The sequence below is a fragment of the Bombina bombina genome, chromosome 10 (genome assembly GCF_027579735.1).
Source record: "Bombina bombina isolate aBomBom1 chromosome 10, aBomBom1.pri, whole genome shotgun sequence".
Classification (NCBI taxonomy): Eukaryota; Metazoa; Chordata; class Amphibia; order Anura; family Bombinatoridae; genus Bombina; species Bombina bombina.
In genome coordinates, this window is record NC_069508.1 from 84,270,638 (window position 1) to 84,296,608 (window position 25,971).

The 25,971-nt window shown below is 40.4% G+C and overlaps 1 protein-coding gene across 1 annotated transcript in view; it reads left to right on the forward strand.

The window, feature by feature from the left end:
• Window positions 1-25,971, forward strand: part of METTL13 (methyltransferase 13, eEF1A lysine and N-terminal methyltransferase) — a 580,907-nt gene that overhangs the window by 253,907 nt on the left and 301,029 nt on the right. Inside the window, exon 3 of the mRNA XM_053693228.1 lies at window positions 13,730-13,929. Coding sequence (XP_053549203.1) covers window positions 13,730-13,929 — 200 coding nt within the window. The remainder of the gene's footprint in view (window positions 1-13,729; window positions 13,930-25,971) is intronic.

Consider the following 25,971-nt stretch of genomic DNA (forward strand, 5'->3'; position numbering starts at 1 on the left):
TAGAAAATAGAGAACTAATAGAACAGATAGAAACCACAGTTAATCAAGAAGAAAACCCACCCCTAGTGGTTCTTGGGATTTCTTAGATAAGACCCCTAAGAAAAAGAGGTCTAGAGAAACAAGAGGAGGAGGTAAATGAAAGCAAAAGCAGAAGGCTATGGAATTGGATAACAAAGGGATATTTAACATTAGTAATAAAACATCTTCAGAGGAACAAAAAGTTTTAAAATTGGGTATATCATTTGCACCAACAGCTAAAATGAACAAATTCGAGACACACATACACATAAATCAATATGTGAGAAGATTCACATTAAAAAGACATTTCTTCAAGAATCTTTTAGAGAGGCCAACTCCCAATCCAATAACCACGGCAACAAATGATGAAAGTATTAAATTCACAGACTTGAGACCAAAGTGTACATTTTATCCTTCTTACAGTAAAGGTAGCAATTTGGAAGTATTTGAAAGACTTGTCTTACAAGATTTAGAGAAAATTAACACTAATAAAAATATAAAATATAACATGACTAAAAAAGAGAGAAGCATTATATTGACATTAAAATATGACACAAATATTACCATAGCCTTCCGATAAGGGTGGTGGCATAGTAATTATGAACACCAATTACTATACCAAGGAGACAAATCGCCTACTGGATGACTGTGAGACTTACCAAAAGAAAAAATCTGAAGAAAAATATGCAGACCAATCTGCTCAAATTACTAGATAGTGCCAACAAATCCGGTCTAATAAACAAAAAGGAATTTTATTATATTTATCCCAAACACCCAAAGATGGCAATTTTTTACATTTTGCCGAAAATACACAAAGACCATGAGGTAAACCTATTACTGGTATCGACTCGATCAGCTCTAACTTATCTCAGTACATAGATTTACAACTGCAGCAATATGTACAAAACTTGTCATCTTACCTAAAAGACACAACAGAGGCAATTAAACTGTTAGAAAATATTGAATGGTGCAACATTTTTATTTTGGCAACCTGTGATGTATGTTCCTTATATACAGGTGAAACTCGAAAAATTAGAATATCATGCAAAAGTTTGTTTATTTCACTAATGCAACTTAAAAGGTGAAACTAATATATGAGACTCATTACATGCAAAGCAATATAGTTCAAGCCGTGATTTGTCATAATTGTGATGATTATGGTTTACAGTTCATGAAAACCCCAAATCCACAAACTCAGAAAATTAGAATATTGTGAAAAGGTGCAATAGTCTAGGCTCAAAGTGTCCCACTCTAATCAGCTAATTAAGCCATAACACCTGCAAAGGGTTCCTGAGCCTTTAAATGGTCTCTCAGTCTGGTTCAGTAGGAATCACAATCATGGGAAAGACTGCTGACCTGACAGTTGTGCAGAAAACCATTATTGACACCCTCCATACCTCAAAAGGTAATTGCAAAGAAACAAACAATGCAGAAGAGCTGAAGGCCGCAATTGAAGCATCCTGGTCTTCCATAACACCTCAGCAGTGCCATAGGCTGATGGCTTCCATGCCACGCTGCATTGAGGCAGTAATTGCTGCAAAAGGGGCCCAAAACAAATACTGAGTACATACAGTATGCATGCTTATACTTTTCAGAGGTCCAGTATTGTTCTATGTACAATCCTTGTTTTATTGATTGCATGTAATATTCTAATTTTCTGAGATTGTGGATTTGGGGTTTTCATGAGCTGTAAGCCATAATTATCACAATTATGACAAATCATGGCTTGAACTATCTTGCTTTGCATGTAATGAGTCTATCTCATATATTAGTTTCACCTTTTAAGTTGCATTAGTGAACTTTTGCACGATATTCTAATTTTTTGAGTTTCACCTGTACCTGCATAGATCATGGTAAAGGCATAGAGGCAATAAAGTGGTCCTTAAAAGGTGACAATCCCAAACAAAAATGACTCAGTTTATCATAGAGGGTTTAAAATACATTCTCACTTACAATGTTTTTTCATTTAATGGCATACTATACCATCAGACAAAAGGAGCAGCTGTGGGTACGAGGTTTGCACCCAGTTATGCCAACCTATTTATGGGTAAATGGGAGAGCGAGTTTATCCAGAGACATAACTCGGGTGCAAAACCTTGTACTCTTCAAAAGATATATCGATGACATTGTCTTCATTTGGAGAGGGGATGAGAGTAGTCTAACAGATTTTTTTAGAGAAATGAATAATGATGTAGGTCTTAAATTTACGTATACACTGAGTAAAGACAGCATAACCAGTTCAGTTAATGAAGGTGGCTTAAACACTAAAAATCATTTTAAGGACGTAGATGCAAATAACTACGTACACGCAAAATGCTGCCATTTAAAGAAGTGGATAGAAAATATACCGAAAGCACAATTCCTGCGCATAAGAATGAATTGTTCCAAAGTAATGTATTACGATGTGCAAATTAAAACTTTAGAAGACTGTTTTCAAGAGAGGGGTTATGACCCAAGCAAGATAGAGACAGCAATGTCAACAGTAAGAAAAATAGACCATAAAGAGATACTGACAAGAAATGAACAAAAATTAAATGAACAAGATAGTGATATAATCAAAGTTCCATTCATAACGATTTTTAATTGTCAACGTAAATCAATAGAGAACATTTTACATAAACAATGGAATCCAATTAAATCGGACCCTATTTTAGGGGATAAAATAAGTGAAAAACCAACAGTAATATATAGAAATGCAGCAAATATGAAAAGTCTCTTAGGTCCAAGCGAATTTAAAGATAAAGGCAAAACGAAAAAATATGTAGACCTTAGAGGTAATAAAATGCATGTTTTTTTTTCCTTGCTGCAAGGCATGTGCACATAGCAGTCAAATTAAGAGCTATAAATCTACAAACAAAGGTAAAACATACACAATACAATGCAGCTGCAATAAACAGTATTTGGGCGAAACCACTAGGACCCTTAGAACAAGGAATAGAGAACACTTTTCTTTTACAAGATATGACAAGTCCACGGATTTCATCCTTATGGGATTACGCCTCCTGTTTAGCAGGAAGTGGCAAAGCACCACAGCAGAGCTATATATATATAGCTCCTCCCTTCCCTCCCACTCCAGTCATTCTCTTTGCCTGTGTTAGTGATAGGAAGAGGTAAAGTTAGGTGTTAGTTTAGATTCTTCAATCAAGAAGTTTTTTATTTTAAAATGGTGCCAGTGAGTACTATTTTTCTCAGGGAGAAATAGTCAGTCTATAACTTCCCAAGAGGAGTGGAGACATCTTTTTTTCTGCCCTGGTGTTGATGATCTTAGCAAACGTTATCTAAGATCCTGCTGGTTCCCACAGAGCAGTTGAAGGTAGTGTAAAGAAACATCTTCAGTGTGGAGAACTGTGTCATGCTATACAAGCAGCATTGAGTTACGTTCAGTCATTTGTTTCTGGGGAGACTTGATACATCAGAACAGGCTGACATTATTCCCTAACTGGGGAGGGGTAATCAGTATGCACTATAGGAGCAATGGTGTACCTGGAATTCCCTTTTATTTTGCTTATTTAATAGTGTGTTTGGTGTTTTCACTTTAATTATACTGTGTGGGCTGACGCTTTGAGATGCGGTTTGCATGACGTTATTATGGCTTCATAGCTGGCTTGATAGAGATTGATAGTCAATACTGTTGCACTTTTATTATGTAAAGTGCGTGTATAAGAGGGGCACATGGCGTTTTTTAGTATAAAATTGGAAGACTGACATGTTGTTTTGTCGTCCCATGCGGGTCTCAGTACGGCTCAAGTTATGCCCACGGTGGGCCGGGCCTATTTTCGCACGCTCAGCAGCGCAGTATTCTTCCGGATAGGCAGCAGGGTCCTGAGGCTCCGGTGGGGCCTAAGTCATTTTTGCACTCGTTGGGTACAGAGAGACTTGGGAGCTCTTCTTCTGATGGATCAGTGCGATCCGGGGGCAGGTAGGTGCCGCAGCAGAGCTGGGCGAGGTGCAGGGGCCTGAAGTGTGTTAAAAATTGGATTAAAGTTGACAAAATTGATATATAACTTTTGCAAGAATAGAGCAATATTGTTAAGTTAATTTGGGCACATAAGGGCACTTTTTATTGTTACTAAAGTTGTGTTGACTGATTGCAGTAAAATTGTTGCGCTTTTATTATTTAAAGGCGCAGTACACTTTTTTTAGTTCAAACTTTTTGGCTATGTAATTTGACTTCAGAGCTCAATATATCAAGTAAAGAACGACTATTATTGCTAGTCTGTTTAACATGTCTGAACTTGAGGAAACTACTTGTTCTATGTGTTTAGATGCCATTGTGGAACCCCCTCTTACTTTTTGTCCCTCATGTACTGAAAGGGCCTTACAATGTAAAGAGCAGATTTTCTTTAAGGAAAGTGTATCTAAGGATGCTTCTCAGTCTGATGAGAATCAGGGTATGCCGCTACTTTCTCCCCAAGCGTCACAACCGTTAACGCCCACCCAAACGATGCCGGGTTCTTCAACCGTGTCTACTTCATTTACTCTGCAGGATATGGCTGCAGTTATGTCATCTACCCTTACAGAGGTTTTATCTAAGTTGCCAGTGTTACAGGGCAAACGCAGCAGGACAGAAGTCAATTTGAATACTGTGACCTCTGATGCTTTGTTGGCTATTTCCGATGTACCCTCACAAGGATCTGAATTGGGGGTCAGGGAACTTCTGTCTGTGGTGGGTTATGGTTAAAAAGACCTCTCTACTAATGGGAGTAATTCGTCCCGTTCCAATACTGGAACAGGGGCAGGGGTTTTACTCAAATCTTTTCGTGGTCCCCAAAAAAGAGGGCACTTTTCGACCTATTTTAGATCTAAAAAGTCTAAACAAGTTTCTTAGAGTCCCATCCTTCAAGATGGAGACTATTCGAACAATTCTGCCATTGATCCAGGAGGGTCAATATATGATTACCGTGGACTTGAAGGATGCATATCTTCATATTCCTATCCACAAGGATCATCACCAGTTCCTAAGGCTTGCCTTCCTGGACGAACATTTTCAGTTTGTGGCTCTTCCCTTCGGGTTGGCCACAGCACCCAGGATCTTCATGAAGGTTCTAGGGTCACTTCTGGAGGTTCTCAGGCCGCGGGGCATTGCAGTGGGGCCTTATCTGGATGATATTCTGATCCAGGTGTCGTCCTACCATCTGAGAAAATCTTACAGACATGGTTCTGTCCTTTCTGAGGACTCACGGGTGGAAGGTGGATCTAGAAAAGAGTTCATTACTTCCACAGACAAGGGTTCCCTTGTTGGGAACTCTAATAGATTCCTTATCCATGAAAATTTTCTTGACGGAGGTCAGAAATTTAAAGATTCTGAATACATGCTGAGCCCTTCAGTCCAATCCTCGGCCATCAGTGGCTCAGTGAATGGAGGTAATTGGATTGATGGTGGCGGCAATGGACATCATTCCGTTTGCTCGTTTTCATCTCAGACCGCTACAACTGAGCATACTCAGCCAGTGGAATGGAGATTATGTAAATTTGTCTCCTCAGATAGATCTGGATCAGGAGACAAGAGACTCTCTTCTTTGGTGGTTGTCGCCGGATCATCTGTCCCAAGGGACGTGCTTCCGCAGACCCTTATGGGTGATAGTGACAACGGACGCCAGTCTACTAGGTTGGGCTGCAGTCTGGAATTCCCTGAAGGCTCAGGGTGTGTGGACTCAGTCGGAGTCTCTACTTCCAATCAATTTTCTGTAATATTCAATGCGCTTCAGGCTTGGCCTCAGTTGGCTTCGGCCAAATTCATCCGTTTTCAGTCGGACAACATCACGACTGTGGCTTACATCAATCATCAGGGAGGAACGAGGAGTTCCTTAGCGATGACAGAAGTATCCAAGATAATTCGATGGGCAGAGGCTCACTCTTATTATCTGTCAGCAATCTACATCCCAGGAGTGGTCAACTGGGAAGCAGACTTTTTAAGCAGACAGAGGTTTCATCCGGGGGAGTGGGAACTCCATCCGGAGGTCTTTGCCACTCTGATTCTCAGATGGGGCAGACTGGAATTGGATCTGATGGCGTCTCGTCAGAATGTCAAGCTCCCAAGATATGGATCAAGGTCAAGGGATCCTCAGGCCGAACTGATAGATGCCTTGGCAGGGCCTTGGTCGTTCAACCTAGCTTATGTGTTTCCACCGTTTGCTCTCCTTCCCCGGGTGATTGCACGGATCAAACAGGAGAGGGCTTCGGTAATTCTAATTGCGCCTGCGTGGCCTCGCAGGACTTGGGATGCTGATCTAGTGGACATGTCCTCTCTGCCGCCATGGAAGCTTCCATTGAGGCAGGACCTTCTCATTCAGGGACCCTTCCAACATCTGAATCTAGTTTCTATGCAGCTGACTGCTTGGAGATTGAACGCTTGATTTTATCTAAGCGGGGGTTCTCTGATTCAGTCATTGATACTTTGATTCAGGCACGTAAGCCTGTCACTAGAAAGATCTACCATAAGATATGGCATAAATATCTTTATTGGTGCGAATCCAAGGGCTACTCATGGAGTAGAGTTAGGATTCCCAGGATTTTATCTTTTCTCCAAGAAGGATTGGAGAAGGGGTTATCAGCAAGTTCCTTAAAGGGACACATTTCTGCTTTGTTGATTTTACTACACAAGTGTTAGGCAGATGTTCCAGACGTTCAGTCTTTTTGTCAGGCTCTGACCAGAATCAAGCCTGTGTTTAGACCAATTGCTCCACCCTGGAGTTTGAATTTAGTTCTTAATGTCCTTCAAGGGGTTCCGTTTGAACCCATGCATTCCATAGATATTAAGTTGTTACCTTGGAAGGTTTTATTTTTGGTTGCTATTTCTTCTGCTCGTAGAGTTTCCGAGCTTTCAGCGTTACAATGTGACTCTCCTTATCTTATTTTTCATTCTGATAAGGTGGTTTTACGTACCAAACCTGGTTTTCTTCCAAAGATTGTTTCTAATAAGAATATTAATCAGGAAATTGTTGTTCCTTCATGGTGTCCTAATCCTTCTTCTAAGAAGGAGCGTTTGTTGCATAACTTGGACGTGGTCCGTGCCCTGAAGTTTTACTTGCAGACGACTAAAGAATTTTGTCAATCATCTTCTTTTTGTTTTTTTCTGGAAAGTGTAGGGGTCAGAAAGCTATGGCTACCTCTCTTTCTTTTTGGCTGAAGAGTATCATCCTTCTGGCATATGAGACTGCTGGACAGCAGCCTCCTGAAAGAATTACGGCTCATTCCACTAGGGCTGTGGCTTCCTCAAGGGCATTTAAAAACTATGCTTCTGTTGAACAGGTTTGCAAGGCTGCAACTTGATTGTCTCTTCACACTTTTTCCAAATTTTACAAATTTGACACTTTTGCTTCATCTGAGGCTGGTTTTGGGAGAAAGGTTCTTCAAGCAGTGGTGCCTTCCGTTTAGGTTCCTGTCTTGTCCCTCCCTTTCATCCGTGTCCTATAGCTTTGGTATTGTATCCCATAAGTAAGAATGAAATCCGTGGACTCGTCATATCTTGTAAAAGAAAAAGAAATTTATGTTTACCTGATAAATGTATTTCTTTTGCGATATGATGAGTCCACGGCCCACCCTGTCATTTCTAAGACAGGTAATTAATTTTGTTAAACTAAAGTCACCTCTGCACCTTTGGCTTTTCCTTTCTCTTCCTAACTTTGGTTGAATGACTGGAGTGGGAGGGAAGGGAGAAGCTATATATACAGCTCTGCTGTGGTGCTCTTTGCCACTTCCTGCTAAACAGGAGGCATAATCCCATAAGTAAGGATGAAATCCGTGGACTCGTCATATCGTAAAAGAAATAAATTTATCAGGTAAGCATAAATATTCTATTTCTCTTGTAAGATGTATCGAGTCCACGGATTCATCCTTACTTGTGGTATATTCTCCTTCCCTACAGGAAGTGGCAGAGAGAGCACCCACAGCAGAGCTGTCTATATAGCTCCCCCCTTAGCTCCACCCCCCAGTCATTCTCTCTGCCTGCTTAACTGCTAGGAAGGGCAAAGAGCTATGTGGTGACTAAAATGTTAGTTTTTTCTTCTCAAGCAAAAGTTTATTATTTTAAATCGTACCGGTGTGTACTATTTACTCTCTGGCAGAAAAGGGATGAAGATTTCTGCAAGAAGGATGATGATCTTAGCACTTTGTAACTAAGATCCACTGCTGTTCTCACAAGGCCTGAAGAGTATTGGAAAACTTCAGTTGGGAGAACAGTTTGCAGGCTAAGCTGCATATGAGGTATGTTCAGTCTATAATTTTCTAGACAGACTGTGTTAAATCTAGAAAAGGCTGGCAGTATCCCCATGAGGGAAGGGTAAGCTGTATTCAGATACTTTAATAGGAATTTCAGCTTGCTTGAAGGGCTCATTAGTTACTGGTGACACTGTTAGGAAAAAACGTTTTGTTTTTTGATGCATTTATAACGTTTTTTGAAGGGACTAAAGGGGTCATTGTGGCTTGGTTTTGAGTTTTGTAACTCACATGGTTAATTAAGAGACACTCCGGTGTTTCTCTGATAGGCCTCAAAACATCGAGTGAGGTGGGAGGGGCCTATTTTCGCGCCTCAGTTGCGCAGTTTCCTTTCCTCTGAGACATATCACTGCTTCTCCTGTCATTTCTGCTGTGTTTGAGGGTTGTTAAAGAAGTTTTTTCCCCCACAAATCGTTCTGAAGGGCAGGTAGGAGCCACAGCAGAGCTGTGACATGGTGCTGAAAGTCTTTTTTACTGGGTTTAACGTTTTTTCAATCCGTTTTTGCCATTAAAGGGTTAATTGTTTATTTGCATAGCTGTGCAAAGTTACTAAGCCTTTATAATGCTACTGTAAAAATTTAGTTAAGTTTACTGCTTTTTTACACTGTTTTGCAGAACCGGTGCAGCTTTTTTTCTCTTAAAGGCACAGTACAGTTTTATTTCTAAGTGTTTTTTACTTTGATTACAGTGTTTTACAAACTTGCTTGTTACATTACTAGCCTGTTTAACATGTCTGACACCAAGGAAAATCCTTGTTTAATATGTTTGGAAGCCATTGTGGAACCCCCTCTTAGAATGTGTCCCAATTGTACTGATATGTCTATAAACTATAAAGAACATATATTAGCACTTAAAAATAGAGCAATAGATGATTCTCAGTCAGAAGTAAATGAGGGTTCGCCATCTAGCTCTCCCCAAGTGTCACAACCAGTAACGCCCGCACAAGTGACGCCAAGTACCTCTAGTGCGTCAAATTCTTTTACTTTACAAGACATGGCCACAGTTATGAATACAACCCTCACAGAGGTTTTATCTAAACTGCCTGGTTTACAAGGAAAGCGGGACAGTTCTGGGTTTAGAAAAAATGCCTTTAAATTTAAGCTTGAACACCTCCGCTTATTGCTCAGGGAGGTATTAGCGACTCTAGATGATTGTGACCCTATAGTGGTTCCAGAGAAATTGTGTAAAATGGATAAATACTTAGAGGTTCCTGTTTACACTGATGTTTTTCCAGTTCCTAAGAGGATTGTGAATATTATTACTAAGGAGTGGGATAGGCCAGGTATTCCGTTCTCTCCCCCTCCTGTTTTTAAGAAAATGTCTCCCATATCTAACACCATGCGGGACTCGTGGCAGGGAGCTATTTCTACTCTGTCTAAGCGTACAACTATACCTATCGAAGACAGTTGTGCTTTCAAAGATCCTATGGATAAAAAATTAGAGGGTCTCCTGAAGAAAATTTTTGTTCATCTGGGTTTTTCTCTTCAACCTATTGCGTGCATTGTTCCTGTAACTACTGCAGCTGCTTTCTGGTTTGAGGCTCTAGGAGAGGCTCTTCAGATGGAGACTCCATTAGAGGAGATTATGGACAGAATCAAGGCCCTTAAGTTGGCTAATTCTTTTATTACAGATGCCGCTTTTCAACTGGCTAAATTAGCGGCAAAGAATTCAGGTTTTGCCATTTTAGCACGCAGGGCGTTATGGCTTAAGTCCTGGTCTGCTGATGTGTCATCCAAATCTAAACTTTTGATCATCCCTTTCAAAGGAAAGACCCTATTCAGGCCTGAACTGAAAGAGATTATTTCAGACATCACTGGAGGGAAAGGTCATGCCCTTCCTCAGGATAGATCTAATAAGATGAAGATCAAACAAAATAATTTCCGTTCCTTTCGGAACTTCAAGAGTGGTTCTGTTTTGGCTTCCTCTGCTGCAAAGCAAGAGGGGAATTTTGCCCAATCCAAGTCAGCCTGGAGACCTAACCAGGCTTGGAACAAGGGTAAACAGGCCAAGAAGCCTGCAGCTGCCTCTAAGACAGCATGAAGGGGTAGCCCCCAATCCGGGACCGGATCTAGTAGGGGGCAGACTCTCTCTCTTCGCTCAGGCTTGGGCAAGAGATGTTCACAATCCCTGGGCTTTAGAAATTGTGTCCCAGGGATATCTTCTGGAATTCAAAGACTCCCTTCCACGGGGAGATTTCATATTTCTCGATTGTCTGTAAACCAGACAAAGAGAGAGGCGTTCTTACGCTGTGTAGAAGATCTGCTCACCATGGGGGTGATCCGCCCAGTCCCAAAAGAGGAACAGGGACTAGGGTTCTACTCAAACCTGTTTGTGGTTCCCAAAAAAGAGGGAACTTCCAGACCAATCTTGGATCTCAAAATTCTAAACAAGTTCCTCAGGGTTCCATCATTCAAGATGGAGACCATTCGGACTATTCTGCCTCTGATCCAGGAAGGTCAATATATGACTACCATGGACTTAAAGGATGCGTATCTACACATCCCTATTCACAGAAATCATCATCAATTTCTCAGATTTGCCTTTCTAAACAGGCATTAATGGTTTGTGGCTCTTCCCTTCGGGTTAGCCACGGCTCCAAGAATTTTCACAAAGGTGCTAGGGTCCCTTCTGACGGTTCTACGACCTCGGGGCATAGCAGTGGTGCCTCATCTAGACGACATCTTAATTCAGGCGTCGACTTTTCAGCTAGCCAAGTCTCACACGGACATTGTGTTGGCTTTTCTGAGATCTCACGGGTGGAAGATGAACATAAAAAAGAGTTCTCTCTTCCCTCTCACAAGAGTTTCCTTTCTGGGGACTCTGATAGATTCGGTAGAAATGAAAATATTTCTGACGGAAGTCAGAAAATCAAGACTCTTAAACACTTGCCGAACTCTTCATTCCATTCCTCGGCCATCTGTGGCTCAGTGTATGGAGATAATCGGACTCAAGGTAGCGGCAATGGACATAGTTCCTTTTGCCCGCTTACACCTCAGACCACTGAAACTATGCATGCTCAAACAGTGGATTGGGGATTATGCAGATTTATCTCCTCAACTGCATCTAGACCAGGAGACCAGAGATTCTCTTCTCTAGTGGTTGTCTCAGGACCACCTGTCTCAGGGAATGTACTTCCACAGTCCAGAGTGGCTCATTGTAACGACAGATGCCAGCCTGCTAGGCTGGGGTGCAGTCTGGAACTCCCTGAAAGCACAGGGCTTATGGTCTCGGGAGGAATCTCTTCTTCCGATAAACATCCTAGAACTGAGAGCGATATTCAATGCGCTTCAGGCGTGGCCTCAGCTTGCTGCAGCCAAATTCATCAGGTTTCAGTCGGACAACATCACGACTGTAGCTTATATCAATCATCACGGAGGAACAAGGAGTTCTCTAGCGATGATGGAGGTAACCAAGATAATCCGATGGGCAGAGGATCACTCTTGCCATCTCTCAGCAATCCACATTCCAGGAGTAGAGAACTGGGAGGCGGATTTTCTAAGTCGTCAGACTTTTCATCCGGGGGAGTGGGAACTCCATCCGGAGGTATTTGCTCAGCTGATTCAGCTATGGGGCACACCAGAATTGGATCTGATGGCGTCGCGTCAGAATGCCAAACTTCCTCGTTACGGGTCCAGGTCCCGGGATCCCAAGGCGGTACTGATAGATGCTCTAGCAGTACCTTGGTCCTTCAATCTGGCCTACGTATTTCCACCGCTTCCTCTCCTTCCACGTCTGGTTGCCAGAATCAAGCAGGAGAGAGCTTTGGTGATTCTGATAGCACCTGCGTGGCCACGCAGGACTTGGTATGCAGACCTAGTGGGCATGTCCTCGGTTCCACCGTGGACCCTGCCAATGAGGCGGGACCTTCTAATCCAACGTCCGTTTTCACATCCAAATCTAGTTTCTCTGGGTCTGACTGCTTGGAGATTGAATGCCTAGTTCTATCAAAGCGTGGGTTCTCTGAGTCGGTCATTGATACCCTGATTCAGGCTAGAAAGCCTGTCACCAGGAAGATCTATCATAAGATTTGGCGCAAATATCTTTATTGGTGTGAATCCAAGGGTTACTCGTGGAGTAAGATTAGGATTCCTAGAATATTGTCCTTTCTCCAAGAGGGTTTGGAGAAGGGATTATCAGCTAGTTCTCTAAAAGGACAAATATCTGCTTTGTCTATTATACTACACAAATGTCTGGCAGATGCCCCAGACGTTCAAACTTTTAGTCAGTCTTTGTTCAGAATTAAGCCTGTATTTAAGCCTGCTGCTCCGCCTTGGAGCCTAAACTTAGTTCTTAAAGTTCTTCAAGGGGTTCCGTTTGAACCTATGCATTCCATAGATATTAAATTTCTATCTTGGAAAGTTTTGTTCTTAGTTGCTATCTCTTCGGCTTGAAGAGTTTCTGAGCTATCTGCTTTACAGTGTGATTCCCCTTATCTTATTTTCCATTCAGATAAGGTGGTTTTGTGTACCAAACCTGGTTTTCTTCCTAAGGTTGTTTCCAATAAGAATATCAATCAAGAGATTGTTGTTCCTTCTCTGTGTCCTAATCCTTCATCAAAGAAGAAACGTCTGTTGCACAATCTTGATGTGGTTCGTGCTTTAAAGTTCTACTTACAAGCAACCAAAGATTTCTGTCAAACATCTTCATTGTTTGTTGTTTATTCTGGTAAGCGGAGAGGCCAAAATGCTACGGCTACCTCTCTTTCCTTTAGCCTGAAAAGCATCATCCGTTTGGCCTATGAGACTGCTGGACAGCAGCCTCCTGAAAGAATTACTGCTCATTCTACTAGAGCTGTGGCTTCCACATGGGCTTTTAAAAATGAGGCTTCTGTTGAACAGATTTGTAAGGCGGCTACTTGTTCTTCGCTTCATACTTTTTCCAAATTTTACAAATTTGATACTTTTGCTTCTTCGGAGGCTATTTTTGGGAGAAAGGTTCTACAAGCAGTGGTGCCTTCTGTTTAAGGTCCCTGTCTTGTCCCTTCCTTCATCCGTGTCCTAAAGCTTTGGTATTGGTATCCCACCAATAAGGATGAATCCGTGGACTTGATACATCTTACAAGAGAAAACATAATTTATGCTTACCTGATAAATGTATTACTCTTGTGATGTATCAAGTCCACGGCCCACCCTGTTTATTACGACAGGCATATATATTTTTATTTTTTAAACTTTCAGTCACCACTGCACCCTATGGTTTCTCCTTTTTCTTCCTAGCCTTCGGTCGAATGACTGGGGGGTGGAGCTAAGGGGGGAGCTATATAGACAGCTCTGCTGTGGGTGCTCTATCTGCCACTTCCTGTAGGGAAGGAGAATATCCCACAAGTAAGGATGAATCCATGGACTCGATACATCACAAGAGAAATACATTTATCAGGTAAGCATAAATTATGTTTTTTGTAAGTCCTTTGGAGTCGCTTTTTTTCTACAGGATTATATATCTCATATTATCAATTTGTAACATTTTAGTTTATGCACTTGTTTCAATTTTGCAGTTCCTCATGGCAGAGAAACAGAATGGCTTTTTGGGTCCAAGGAAGGACGGAGGCAGCTTGCAGGAAGTGTTGGATATCGAAGGCTGATAACCGTTACCTTGCATAGAGATCAGCAGTACAATGGCATGGAATCTATTAAATCTGAACTGTCTGAGAAGGTGTTAGAACTGGCTCCTCCAGACATGCCGAGCAATCAACAGGTACACAAAAACTGTGAAGCAACCCTGTCTGTAAATTTTTAAGGGCATCTTTTGTGAAGTAATCTCACCACTGAGATCAGACCCCACTCCACAGGCTGATGGACAGGAACAGGATATAACTCAATTAAAAAGCCTCTAATATCTAAATAATATTGATTATTTGCTATGAAGGAAATTGCAAGCATTCTGTCTAAATAATTTAATTATTCCCAATGTTTTTTTTTTTCGTATTAAAGCAGCTACTGATGCTGGGTATGAGTTGATGCAGTGCTCAGATTGTACAACTTGGAAGAATGCTGTTTCAAGATTGTTAATTAGTGCGCACCGGGTTTGCGTGAGTGAAGAACTAGCGTAAATTGTAAGGGATACAAAAAAATGTGCATCATAGATACATTTCAAATAAAGTGTGAAACTCATATATACTCTTTCTGATGAAAAATATTCATATAATTAATTTATTTAATTAAAAGGAATATTCAATATAACAAGATGTTTGACTGGAAAGAGCTATAATATGTATACATTTGTCTAAATATGTGTATGGTTATGTGTGTGTGTAAATATGTATGTGTGTGTGTGTGAATATATATATATATATATATATATATATATATATATATATATATATATATATATATATATATATATATATATATAAACAATAAACAGAACAACAAAAGCATATGAAACTGCAAAGCAAAAAACTTTGCTATCAGCTAGAAATGTAATTAGAAAGTCCTTGGAAAATTCCAACGGCTCTAAAGTGTGCCGAATTGTGCAAGAATCCTAAGGTAGTGGTTCAGTTCACTTAAGTGAGTGCTATACGTAGATATCCAACAAACTTAGGAATCTTGTTAGAAACAGTCCACAACTGGAACACGGACAAATCAAATGGGTATAGAGTTCCAGAGTAGTGAGAAGGTTAGCCAAGTTGTGGTACAAGTAAGGTAATAATACTTAGCTGAGTCCAGCTTGGACAATGTTGTAAGGCTCCTGTAGTACCTGGTGGTCTAGGTGAAAGCCAGTCGCATCCAACATCCACCGGCGCGTCCTGATAGGTAGAAACCCCCGGTCCCGTTGGCAGGGAATGGACACAGCACGCTGTTTCACGTCACGTGGTACTGGAACGCTCTGACGTCAGAGCGACAGCGCTGTTGGTAGACACTGGGAGATGAAGTCAGCAGGAGAGCCCGTAGGCTGCAGTAGAAGTGGGTAAGAGGGCAAAAGTCCCCAGTAGGCCAGAAAGCGGTATCCAATCCGCTGTGTGCAGAAAACCAGGTTCCGTAAGGAGAAAAGGAGAACCGGAGACTTGTGGCTTGAAAAACTGGTATTTATTCAGCAACAGTTACCAGAATCATAGGTGAGTAACGCAAAGATCACCTGACGCGTTTCGCACATGCGCTTCATCAGAGGCTCTGATGAAGCGCATGCGCGAAACGCGTCAGTTGAACTTTGCGTTACTCACCTATGATTCTGGCAACTGTTGCTGAATAAATACCAGTTTTTCAAGCCACAAGTCTCCGGTTCTGCTTACGGGACCTGGTTTTATATATATATATATATATATATATATATATATATATATATATATATATATATATATATATATATATATATATACACATACATACATACATACATACACACAAATATATATATATATTTTCCCAAATGTGGTAACCAACCCTTCTATTTTTGCTTTTAATCTTAGCTGAGAGCTTGTAAGTGAGTTCTGGACTTTCTCTGTGTGTTGTATTATTTATTTTGTAATTTTCCCTATGGTTCTTGCACCAAGACCTGTCTGGGGTTAACTGCCTGTGACTCTGGGGACAGCACAGCTTCCTGTGAGTGCCAGTGAGCACCCAGGGCTGAGCATGTTGCAGGGTCAGGGATGTGTGTACGGTCAGAGAGTGCAGTCCCCTTCAGTGTTTTTATATATATATATATATATATATATATATATATATATATATATATATATATATATATATATATATATATATATATGCATATGTATATATATGTGTGTGTATATATATATCAATATATCAAGATGTGCTTGATTTTCTTCTGTGATATGCGATTCTAAGCATATTGAAGCTCAGTTCCTCTCAAAGTACAGTGTTTGTCTGAGGGATGTGAAGGGAGTATTGCCTGATGATACCATGTTTTCACCTATGGGAAATCTTTTCTAAGGCTCTCTGTAATCGGTCGCAGGGATTCATCTGCTGCCTCCCTTTACAGATCAACATTATACTCCTCTACCATTACCTCTGCTGATATGTTTTAGTACTGGTTTGGCTGTCTGTTATCTGTGGATTGGTGTCTTCTGGTAAGTATATATATTTTTTTTAAGACACTCTCAGCTATGTTTGGCACTTTATCTTTTAAAGTTTTAAATGTATATTGTATATATTTGCCATGAGTTAGGTCTGTGTATTTCCCTTTTGCAGTCTAACAATTTCATCATGGAAATTATGTTTATGGGAGTTTTTTAGACTTACCTGGGGTTCCCAGTTAGTTGTAACTTGGAGTCCGTCGCAATGACGCAGAATGTTACTTTTTATTGCGACATTCTTGTTGCGTCATTTCTTGCAACTTTCTTGTCCCAAGTTTTTTTTGCGCTAGGTCGCGCCTGTTATGACGCGAGTCGTGTCCTTTCACTTGTTTTTTTTCTGCATTTGCACCATTCTTGGCGCCAAAATGTGTTTTATATTAAATCTCCCCCTCTTTTGCTCTCTGCTCTCATTTGTTTCTTGCTTTTGATTATTACCCTCTTGGGTGGAATCCAACTCTTGTCTAATTTCTGCTATTCATATCCCAGGTGTAGACAATTGGGAAGCGGATTATCTCAGCTGTCAGACTTTACATCCGGGGGAGTGTCTCTCCATCCAGATGTTTTTTCATCTTGTACAGATGTGGGGTCTTCCAGAAATAGATCTGATGGCCTCTCGTCTAAACAAGAAGCTTCCCAGATACCTTTCCAGGTTCAGAGATCTTCAGGTGGAGATGGTGGATGCCTTAGCAATTCATTGGTTTTATCAACCTGCTTATATTTTTCCACCTCTGGTTCTTCTTACAAGGGGGATCTCCAAGATCATAATGAAACAATCTCATGTGTTTCTGATAGCACCAGCATGGCCTCACATGATTGATAAGCGGATCTTGTCTGGATGTCCAGTTGCCAGCCTTGGCCACTTTCTTTAAGGCCAGACCTTCTGTCTCAAGGGCCGTTTTTCCATCAGGATCTCAAATCTCTAAATTTGAAGGCATGGAAATTGAACGCTTAGTGCTTATTCATAGAGGTTTCTCTGACACAGTGATAAGCACTATGATACAGGCTCGTAAGTCTGTTTCAAGGAAAATTTTATCATCTGGTTTAGAAAAGCTATATTTCATGGTGTTCCACTCATAATTATTCTTGGCATTCTTTCAGAATTCCTAGGATTTTACAGTTTCTTCAGGATGGTTTGGATAAGGGTTGGTCTGCAAATACTTTGAAAGGACACATTTCTGCTCGTTCTGTCTTATTTCATAGAAAGATTGCTAAACTTCCTGATATTTATTGTTTTGTTCAGGCTTTGATTTGTATCAAACCTGTTATTCAATCTATTTCTTCTCCTTAGAGTCTCAATTTGGCTTTGAAGATTTTGCAGGCTCCTCCTTTTGACCCTATGCATTCTTTGGATATTAAACTACTTTCTTGGAAAGTGTTATTTCTTTTGGCTATCTCTTCTGCTAGAATAGTTTCCGAATTGTCTGCTCTCTCTTGTGAGTCTCCTTATCTAATTTTTATCAAGATAAAGTGGTTTTGCGGACTTCATTTAAATGTTTGCCTAAAGTTGTGAATTCTAACAACATCAATAGGGAAATTGCTGTTCCTTCCTTGTGTCCTAAGAATACTCTTGAAAGGTTTTTACATTCTTTGGATGTGGTAAGAGTTTTGAAATATTATGTTGAGGCTACTAAATATTTCAGAAAAACTTCTAGTCTATTTGTTATTTTCCATCTAAAGGGGAGGAGAGTCCATGGCTTCATTCATTACTATTGGGAATTAAGAACCTGGCCACCAGGAGGAGGCAATGACACCCCAGCCAAATCATTAAATACCTCCCCCACTTCCCTCATCCCCCAGTCATTCTTTGACTTTCGTCACAGGAAGATGGCAGATGAGTGCCGGAGTTTCGGAGTAGTCCTGTCAGCCTCTCAGTGAGAGCCTGGGCGAAAGTTAGAGTCCAGAGATGCAGGGAGTGTCTTTCTGCGATACCATCTCGACTCATATTAACAGCTCCATAAGCAATCGGCCTTGACGAGTTTCGGTGCCTGCTTTGTTCACTCAAGTCCATGTCAGGAGAGAGGCTACTAACCTGTCACACTTGAAGGACCGTGTTCCTGTTCCACGGCATAGATTCTGGTAAGATCGTTTCATTTTTTATTAATAATGATAACATAGAAGACAGGGTCACAGTGTGGCGCCTTTTTATATTTACAGAGTCAAGGGTTAATATTCCCGGAAGGGGGATTATTGAAAAGGGGGGTTTTTACATGATATTGTTTGTGTCATCATTGCGTTATGTGCGAGATGAGGCTCTGGCAATGTGTGGAACTTTCAGGTTACTTGTGGAAATTGTGATGACATCACAATTCTCAGACTGCAACCTGTCTCACACGGATGATGTACACCAGTATGGCCATAAGAGGGCGTGCAGGAAATGAGCAGCATCACACACTCTGCACCAGACTCAGCAAGAGAGGTGTGTAAAATGGCTGCCAGCAGCACCTGCAAACAAAGCAGGGAAAAAACCCTGACACTTTCCTAGTTCTACCTCTTTTCAAACAATTTGTGGTTTGGTGTTGTTTAATTAAAAAAAAATTGTTCTGCTGCTTAAAAATTGGACAAACAGTTATGTTAATGTAAAGTTTTAGTCTGAAGTTTTATATTTGTAAGATTTTATTTAAAATATAGGAAACAATTATTGATTCTTTTTTAATCTAATTAGTCGATTAATCGTAAAAATAATTGGCCGATTAATCGATTATGAAAATAATCGTTGGTTACAGCCCTAGTATATATGTATGCATACCCCCCAACTGTCCCGATTTTAGGGGTCTGTCCCGCTGTCCCGGGTTGCTAGCCATCTGTCCCGCATTGCCCCATGCATTTAAAAAAAAAAAAAAATTCTATTGGGCACATACTCAGAAGCAGCTGGCTTTTCTCTCCCAGGGTTATATACCTGTTAAGATTTCTTGTGGAAAAGTAATGGTGTGTGGGTTAAGCAGCAGTAGGAAGGCTGTATACCCTCTGACCTCAGGTAATGGTGACCTCTAACGCCTGGTAATGATGATGTCTAACCCCTGGTGATAGTACTAGCATGCCTTCATTTTAATACGATGAGCAGTGCTAACACCAGGGTAACGAACAGTGGCAGCCTCAGACTGCCAGCTAATGTGTTTGCCAACCACAGGACCCCATACAAAGGGTTACAGATACCCATATATGATGAAGTGTGTGTCTATCTGTATCTATATATACAAAGATGGATAGCGCTCAATCCACGGAAGTCCCAAATAAACGTATGGGATGTTGTAGCGAACAGAAAGTAGAACTCCAGGCAGGACTTAAATGAAAAAAGTCAAATTTATTCTTTAAAAAGGACAAACATCATTGAGTCATCCAAACAAAGAGAGCCAGCAATGAATACGGCAATCAGGTAGTTGAGCTGATCCCCATGCAGACGTGTTAAGTGCGCATGTGCACGAAACACGTGTATAAGTGTATGCATGTACAAGTGTATGCTATGTAGTGTGTGTGTCTGCATTTTTGATCTATCAAATAACTGAAGGACACAGAAATATTTCAGTAGTGAAATTAGGTTTATTGGATTAACAGAAAATGTGCAATATGCATCAAAACAAAATTAGACAGGTGCATAAATTTGGGCACCCCAACAGAAATATTGCAATAATATCTAGTAGAGCCTCCTTTAGCAGAAATAACAGCCTCTAGACGCTTCCTATAGCCTGTAATGAGTGTCTGGGTTCTGGATTAAGGTATTTTGGACCATTCTTACTTGCAAAACATCTCCAGTTCAGTTAAGTTTCATGGTCGTCGAGCATGGACAACCCGCTTCAAATCACCCCATAGATTTTCAATGATATTCAAGTCTGGGGACTGGGATTGCCATTTCAGAACATTGTACTTGTTCCGCTGCATAAATGCCAGAGTAGATTTTGAGCAGTGTTTTGGGTCGTTGTCTTGTTGAAATATCCAGCTCTGGCGTAACTTCAACTTTGTGACTGATTCCTCAGCATTATTCTGAAGTATCTGCTGATATTGAGTGGAATCCATGCGACGCTCAACTTTAACAAGATTCCCAGTACCGATACTGGCCACACAGCCCCACAGCATGATGGAACATCCACAAGGTGTTTGTCTTGGAACGCTGTGTTCTTTTGCCGCCATGGATAACGCCCCCTGTTATGACCAAATAACTCAATCTTTGTTTCATCAGTCCACAGCACCTTCTTCCAAAATAAAGTTGGTTTGTCCAAATGTGCGTTTGCATACGTCAAGCGACTCTGTTTGTGGTGTGTGTGCAGAAAAGGCTTCTTCCACATCACTCTCCCATATGCTGAATTGTTGAACGATGCACAGTGACACCATCTGCAGCAAGATGATTTCTATAAAGAAGCAGAGAAGGCGCCACATAGCATAATTCTGTGAGATATATCAGGTAACGAAATAGAAAACTCAGATGCACTCACGTTTAGCAAAGCACCAAGATGTGATGCAGGTTGGGCATGTCGGAACCTTAGAGTTGTCCGGTAAAACTCTCCTCTCAGGCAAGATCTCCCCCAATGTCAGGTGGTAATCACAGGATAATAGTGCTGTTTGAGTCAGGTGTATTAACAACTTCAGCAGTAACAGGTGTAAAAACCAAGCAGGGATGTCCAGACAGGCAAAGTAGCAAGTTGTATGAATAAAAGTGTTTATTATAACACATTAAAAACACAGCAACGCGTTTCTCAGTATCCAGTACTGTTTCCTCAGGCTGATAAAACTATACAATACTTGCTACTAGATATACACAAATAAGGCCAATCAAAAAGTTCTTTGAACAGACACACCCTCGTTTACCTTAATTGATCACATGATGTATGTATATATATATATATATATGTATGTATGTATATGTATGTATGTATGTATATATATGTATGCATGTATGTATATATATATGTATGTATGTGTATATATATATATATATGTGTGTATATATATATATATATATATATATATGTATATGTGTGTGTATATATATATATATATATATATATATATATATATATATATATATATATATATATATATATATACAGAATAGCTAAGAAGACGTGCAGGGAGAGGAGGAGGTGTCGTAAAAATCATGAGGGGGGCTTAGGTAACAGGCAGACAGTGTCCAGTGTAGGAGAACAGACAGGGGAAATATATAGCTTTACATAGAGCATATACTGACATAAAGTTATATATCAACATTGAATCAATATCTATAAAGATGTGAAATTTTATATACAGGGGGAATACAAAAGTTAAAAAAAAAGACAAAAGTGTGGACATAGGCTTACCTGTGTACCTATGTATAAAGAATGTGGAATATACAATGTAATTGACTAAATGAAAGTACATTACAAAATTTTTTGATAATGTGTTAAGAATCCAGAGTCCACATTTAGTCCAGAATTAAACAGGTTGAAATGCATTATCATTTTCATTTCAAAGGTTTTTCTTTCCATTGTGTTTTTGAAGTTGCCTCTGAGAATTTTGATTTTGAGGTTTTGGATGGAGTGGTCAGGTTGGGTGAAATGGTGACCAACAGGGGTGCAGTATTTTGTTTCACAGTGGTTTTTGATTGAGTGTCTGTGTAAGTTCATTCGAAGGTGCAGTTTTTGGCTTGTTTCTCCAATATAGCATCCCATTTCACATGCAGTGCAATATATCATGTATACCACATTTGCAGATATACATGAATATGCCCCTTTAATGTAATAAATATGTATGTATATGTGTATATATATATATATATATATATATATATATATATATATATATATATATATATATATATATATATATATTTGTATATATATATGTATATATATATACATATATATATGTATATATATATGTATATATATATATATATGTATATATATATATGTGTGTGTATATATATATATATATGTATATATATATATGTGTGTGTATATATATATATATATATATATATATATGCAAAAACAGTATACAAACCCCCCACCCCCCAAACCCACTAAATAAAAAATAAAGTAAAGCCTGAAAAGGGCATTTGTATGGGCATTCCCCTTAAAGGGCATTCAGCTCTTTTGCTGCTCATTAAAAATAAAAAATCTTTATTCTAAAAAGAAAAACCCACCCCAAAACAAAAAAAAAATTACACAAAATAACAAATGAATTATCCAGAATAATAATTATTCCTATTCTAATACCCATTTTAAAAGAAAAACACCCCAAAATAAAAGAAACCTAATTTATAATAAACTACCAATAGCCCTTAAAAGGGCCTTTTGTAGGGCATTGCCCTAAAGAAATCGGCTCTTTCTCCAACATAGGTGTGTCCGGTCCACGGCGTCATCCTTACTTGTGGGATATTCTCCTCCCCAACAGGAAATGGCAAAGAGCCCAGCAAAGCTGGTCACATGATCCCTCCTAGGCTCCGCCTTCCCCAGTCATTCTCTTTGCCGTTGTACAGGCAACATCTCCACGGAGATGGCTTAGAGTTTTTTAGTGTTTAACTGTAGTTTTTATTATTCAATCAAGAGTTTATTTTAAAATAGTGCTGGTATGTACTATTTACTCTGAAACAGAAAAGAGATGAAGATTTCTGTTTGTAAGAGGAAAATGATTTTAGCAACCGTTACTAAAATCGATGGCTGTTCCACACAGGACTGTTGAGAGGAATTAACTTCAGTTGGGGGAACAGTGAGCAGACTTTTGCTGCTTGAGGTATGACACATTCTAACAAGACGATGTAATGCTGGAAGCTGTCATTTTCCCTATGGGATCCGGTAAGCCATTTTTATTACAGAAAGAAAAAAAGGGCTTCACAAGGGCTTTCTAAGACTGTAGACATTTTCTGGGCTAAATCGATTTATATTTTATACTCCATAGCCTTGAGGAATTATTTTAATCTTGGGAATTATGTAAAATAGCCGGCAGGCACTGTATTGGACACCTTATTCTCTAGGGGCTTTCCCTAATCATAGGCAGAGTCTCATTTTCGCGCCTGTATTGCGCACTTGTTTTTGAGAAGCATGACATGCAGATGCATGTGTGAGGAGCTCTGATACATAGAAAAGACTTTCTGAAGGCGTCATTTGGTATCGTATTCCCCTTTGGGCTTGGTTGGGTCTCAGCAAAGCAGATACCAGGGACTGTAAAGGGGTTAAATATAAAAACGGCTCCGGTTCCGTTATTTTAAGGGTTAAAGCTTCCAAATTTGGTGTGCAATACTTTTAAGGCTTTAAGACACTGTGGTGAAATTTTGGTGAATTTTGAACAATTCCTTCATACTTTTTCGCAATTGCAGTAATAAAGTGTGTTCAGTTTAAAATTTAAAGTGACAGTAACGATTTATTTTAAAACGTTTTTTGTACTTTGTTATCAAGTTTTTGCCTGTTTAACATGTCTGAACTACCAGATAGACTGTGTTCTGAATGTGGGGAAGCCAAGGTTCCTTCTCATTTAAATAGATGTGATTTATGTGACACAAAATTTAGAGAAAATGATGCCCAAGATGATTCCTCAAGTGAGGGGAGTAAGCATGGTACTGCATCATCCCCTCCTTCGTCTACACCAGTCTTGCCCACACAGGAGGCCCCTAGTACATCTAGCGCACCAATACTCCTTACTATGCAACAATTAACGGCTGTAATGGATAATTCTATCAAAAACATTTTAGCCAAAATGCCCACTTATCAGCGAAAGCGCGACTGCTCTGTTTTAGAAAATACTGAAGAGCATGAGGACGCTGATGATATTGGTTCTGAAGGGCCCCTACACCAGTCTGAGGGGGCCAGGGAGGTTTTGTCTGAGGGAGAAATTTCAGATTCAGGGAAAATTTCTCAACAAGCTGAACCTGATGTGATTACATTTAAATTTAAATTGGAACATCTCCGCACTCTGCTTAAGGAGGTGTTATCCACTCTGGATGATTGTGAGAATTTGGTCATTCCAGAGAAACTATGTAAAATGGACAAGTTCCTAGAGGTCCCGGGGCCCCCCGAAGCTTTTCCTATACCCAAGCGGGTGGCGGACATTGTAAATAAAGAATGGGAAAGGCCCGGTATACCTTTCGTCCCTCCCCCCATATTTAAAAAATTGTTTCCTATGGTCGACCCCAGAAAGGACTTATGGCAGACAGTCCCCAAGGTCGAGGGGGCGGTTTCTACTCTAAACAAACGCACCACTATACCCATAGAAGATAGTTGTGCTTTCAAAGATCCTATGGATAAAAAATTAGAAGGTTTGCTTAAAAAGATGTTTGTTCAGCAAGGTTACCTTCTACAACCAATTTCATGCATTGTTCCTGTCACTACAGCCGCGTGTTTCTGGTTCGATGAGCTAGAAAAGGCGATCAATAATAATTCTTCTTCTTATGAGGAGATTATGGACAGAATTTGTGCTCTCAAATTGGCTAATTCTTTCACCCTAGACGCCACTTTGCAATTGGCTAGGTTAGCGGCGAAGAATTCTGGTTTTGCTATTGTGGCGCGCAGATCGCTTTGGTTAAAATCTTGGTCAGCGGATGCGTCTTCCAAGAACAAATTGCTTAACATTCCTTTCAAGGGGAAAACGCTGTTTGGCCCTGACTTGAAAGAGATTATCTCTGATATCACTGGGGGCAAGGGCCACGCCCTTCCTCAGGATAGGTCTTTCAAGGCCAAAAATAAACCTAATTTTCGTCCCTTTCGCAGAAACGGACCAGCCCCAAGTGCTACGTCCTCTAAGCAAGAGGGTAATACTTCTCAAGCCAAGCCAGCCTGGAGACCAATGCAAGGCTGGAACAAAGGAAAGCAGGCCAAGAAACCTGCCACTGCTACCAAGACAGCATGAGATGTTGGCCCCCGATCCAGGACCGGATCTGGTGGGGGGCAGACTCTCTCTCTTCGCTCAGGCTTGGGCAAGAGATGTTCTGGATCCTTGGGCGCTAGAAATAGTCTCCCAAGGTTATCTTCTGGAATTCAAGGGGCTTCCCCCAAGGGGGAGGTTCCACAGGTCTCAATTGTCTTCAGACCACATAAAAAAACAGGCATTCTTACATTGTGTAGAAGACCTGTTAAAAATGGGAGTGATTCATCCTGTTCCATTAGGAGAACAAGGGATGGGGTTCTACTCCAATCTGTTCGTAGTTCCCAAAAAAGAGGGAACATTCAGACCAATCTTAGATCTCAAGATCCTAAACAAGTTTCTCAAGGTTCCATCGTTCAAAATGGAAACCATTCGAACTATTCTTCCTTCCATCCAGGAAGGTCAATTCATGACCACGGTGGATTTAAAGGATGCGTATCTACATATTCCTATCCACAAGGAACATCATCGGTTCCTAAGGTTCGCATTCCTGGACAAGCATTACCAGTTTGTGGCACTTCCGTTCGGATTAGCCACTGCTCCAAGGATTTTCACAATGGTACTAGGGTCCCTTCTAGCGGTGCTAAGACCAAGGGGCATTGCAGTAGTACCTTACTTGGACGACATTCTGATTCAAGCGTCGTCCCTTCCTCAAGCAAAGGCTCACACGGACATTGTCCTGGCTTTTCTCAGATCTCACGGGTGGAAAGTGAACGCAGAAAAAAGTTCTCTGTCTCCGTCAACAAGGGTTCCCTTCTTGGGAACAATAATAGACTCCTTAGAAATGAGGATTTTTCAGACAGAGGCCAGAAAATCAAAACTTCTGAACTCTTGTCAAATACTTCATTCTGTTCCTCTTCCTTCCATAGCGCAGT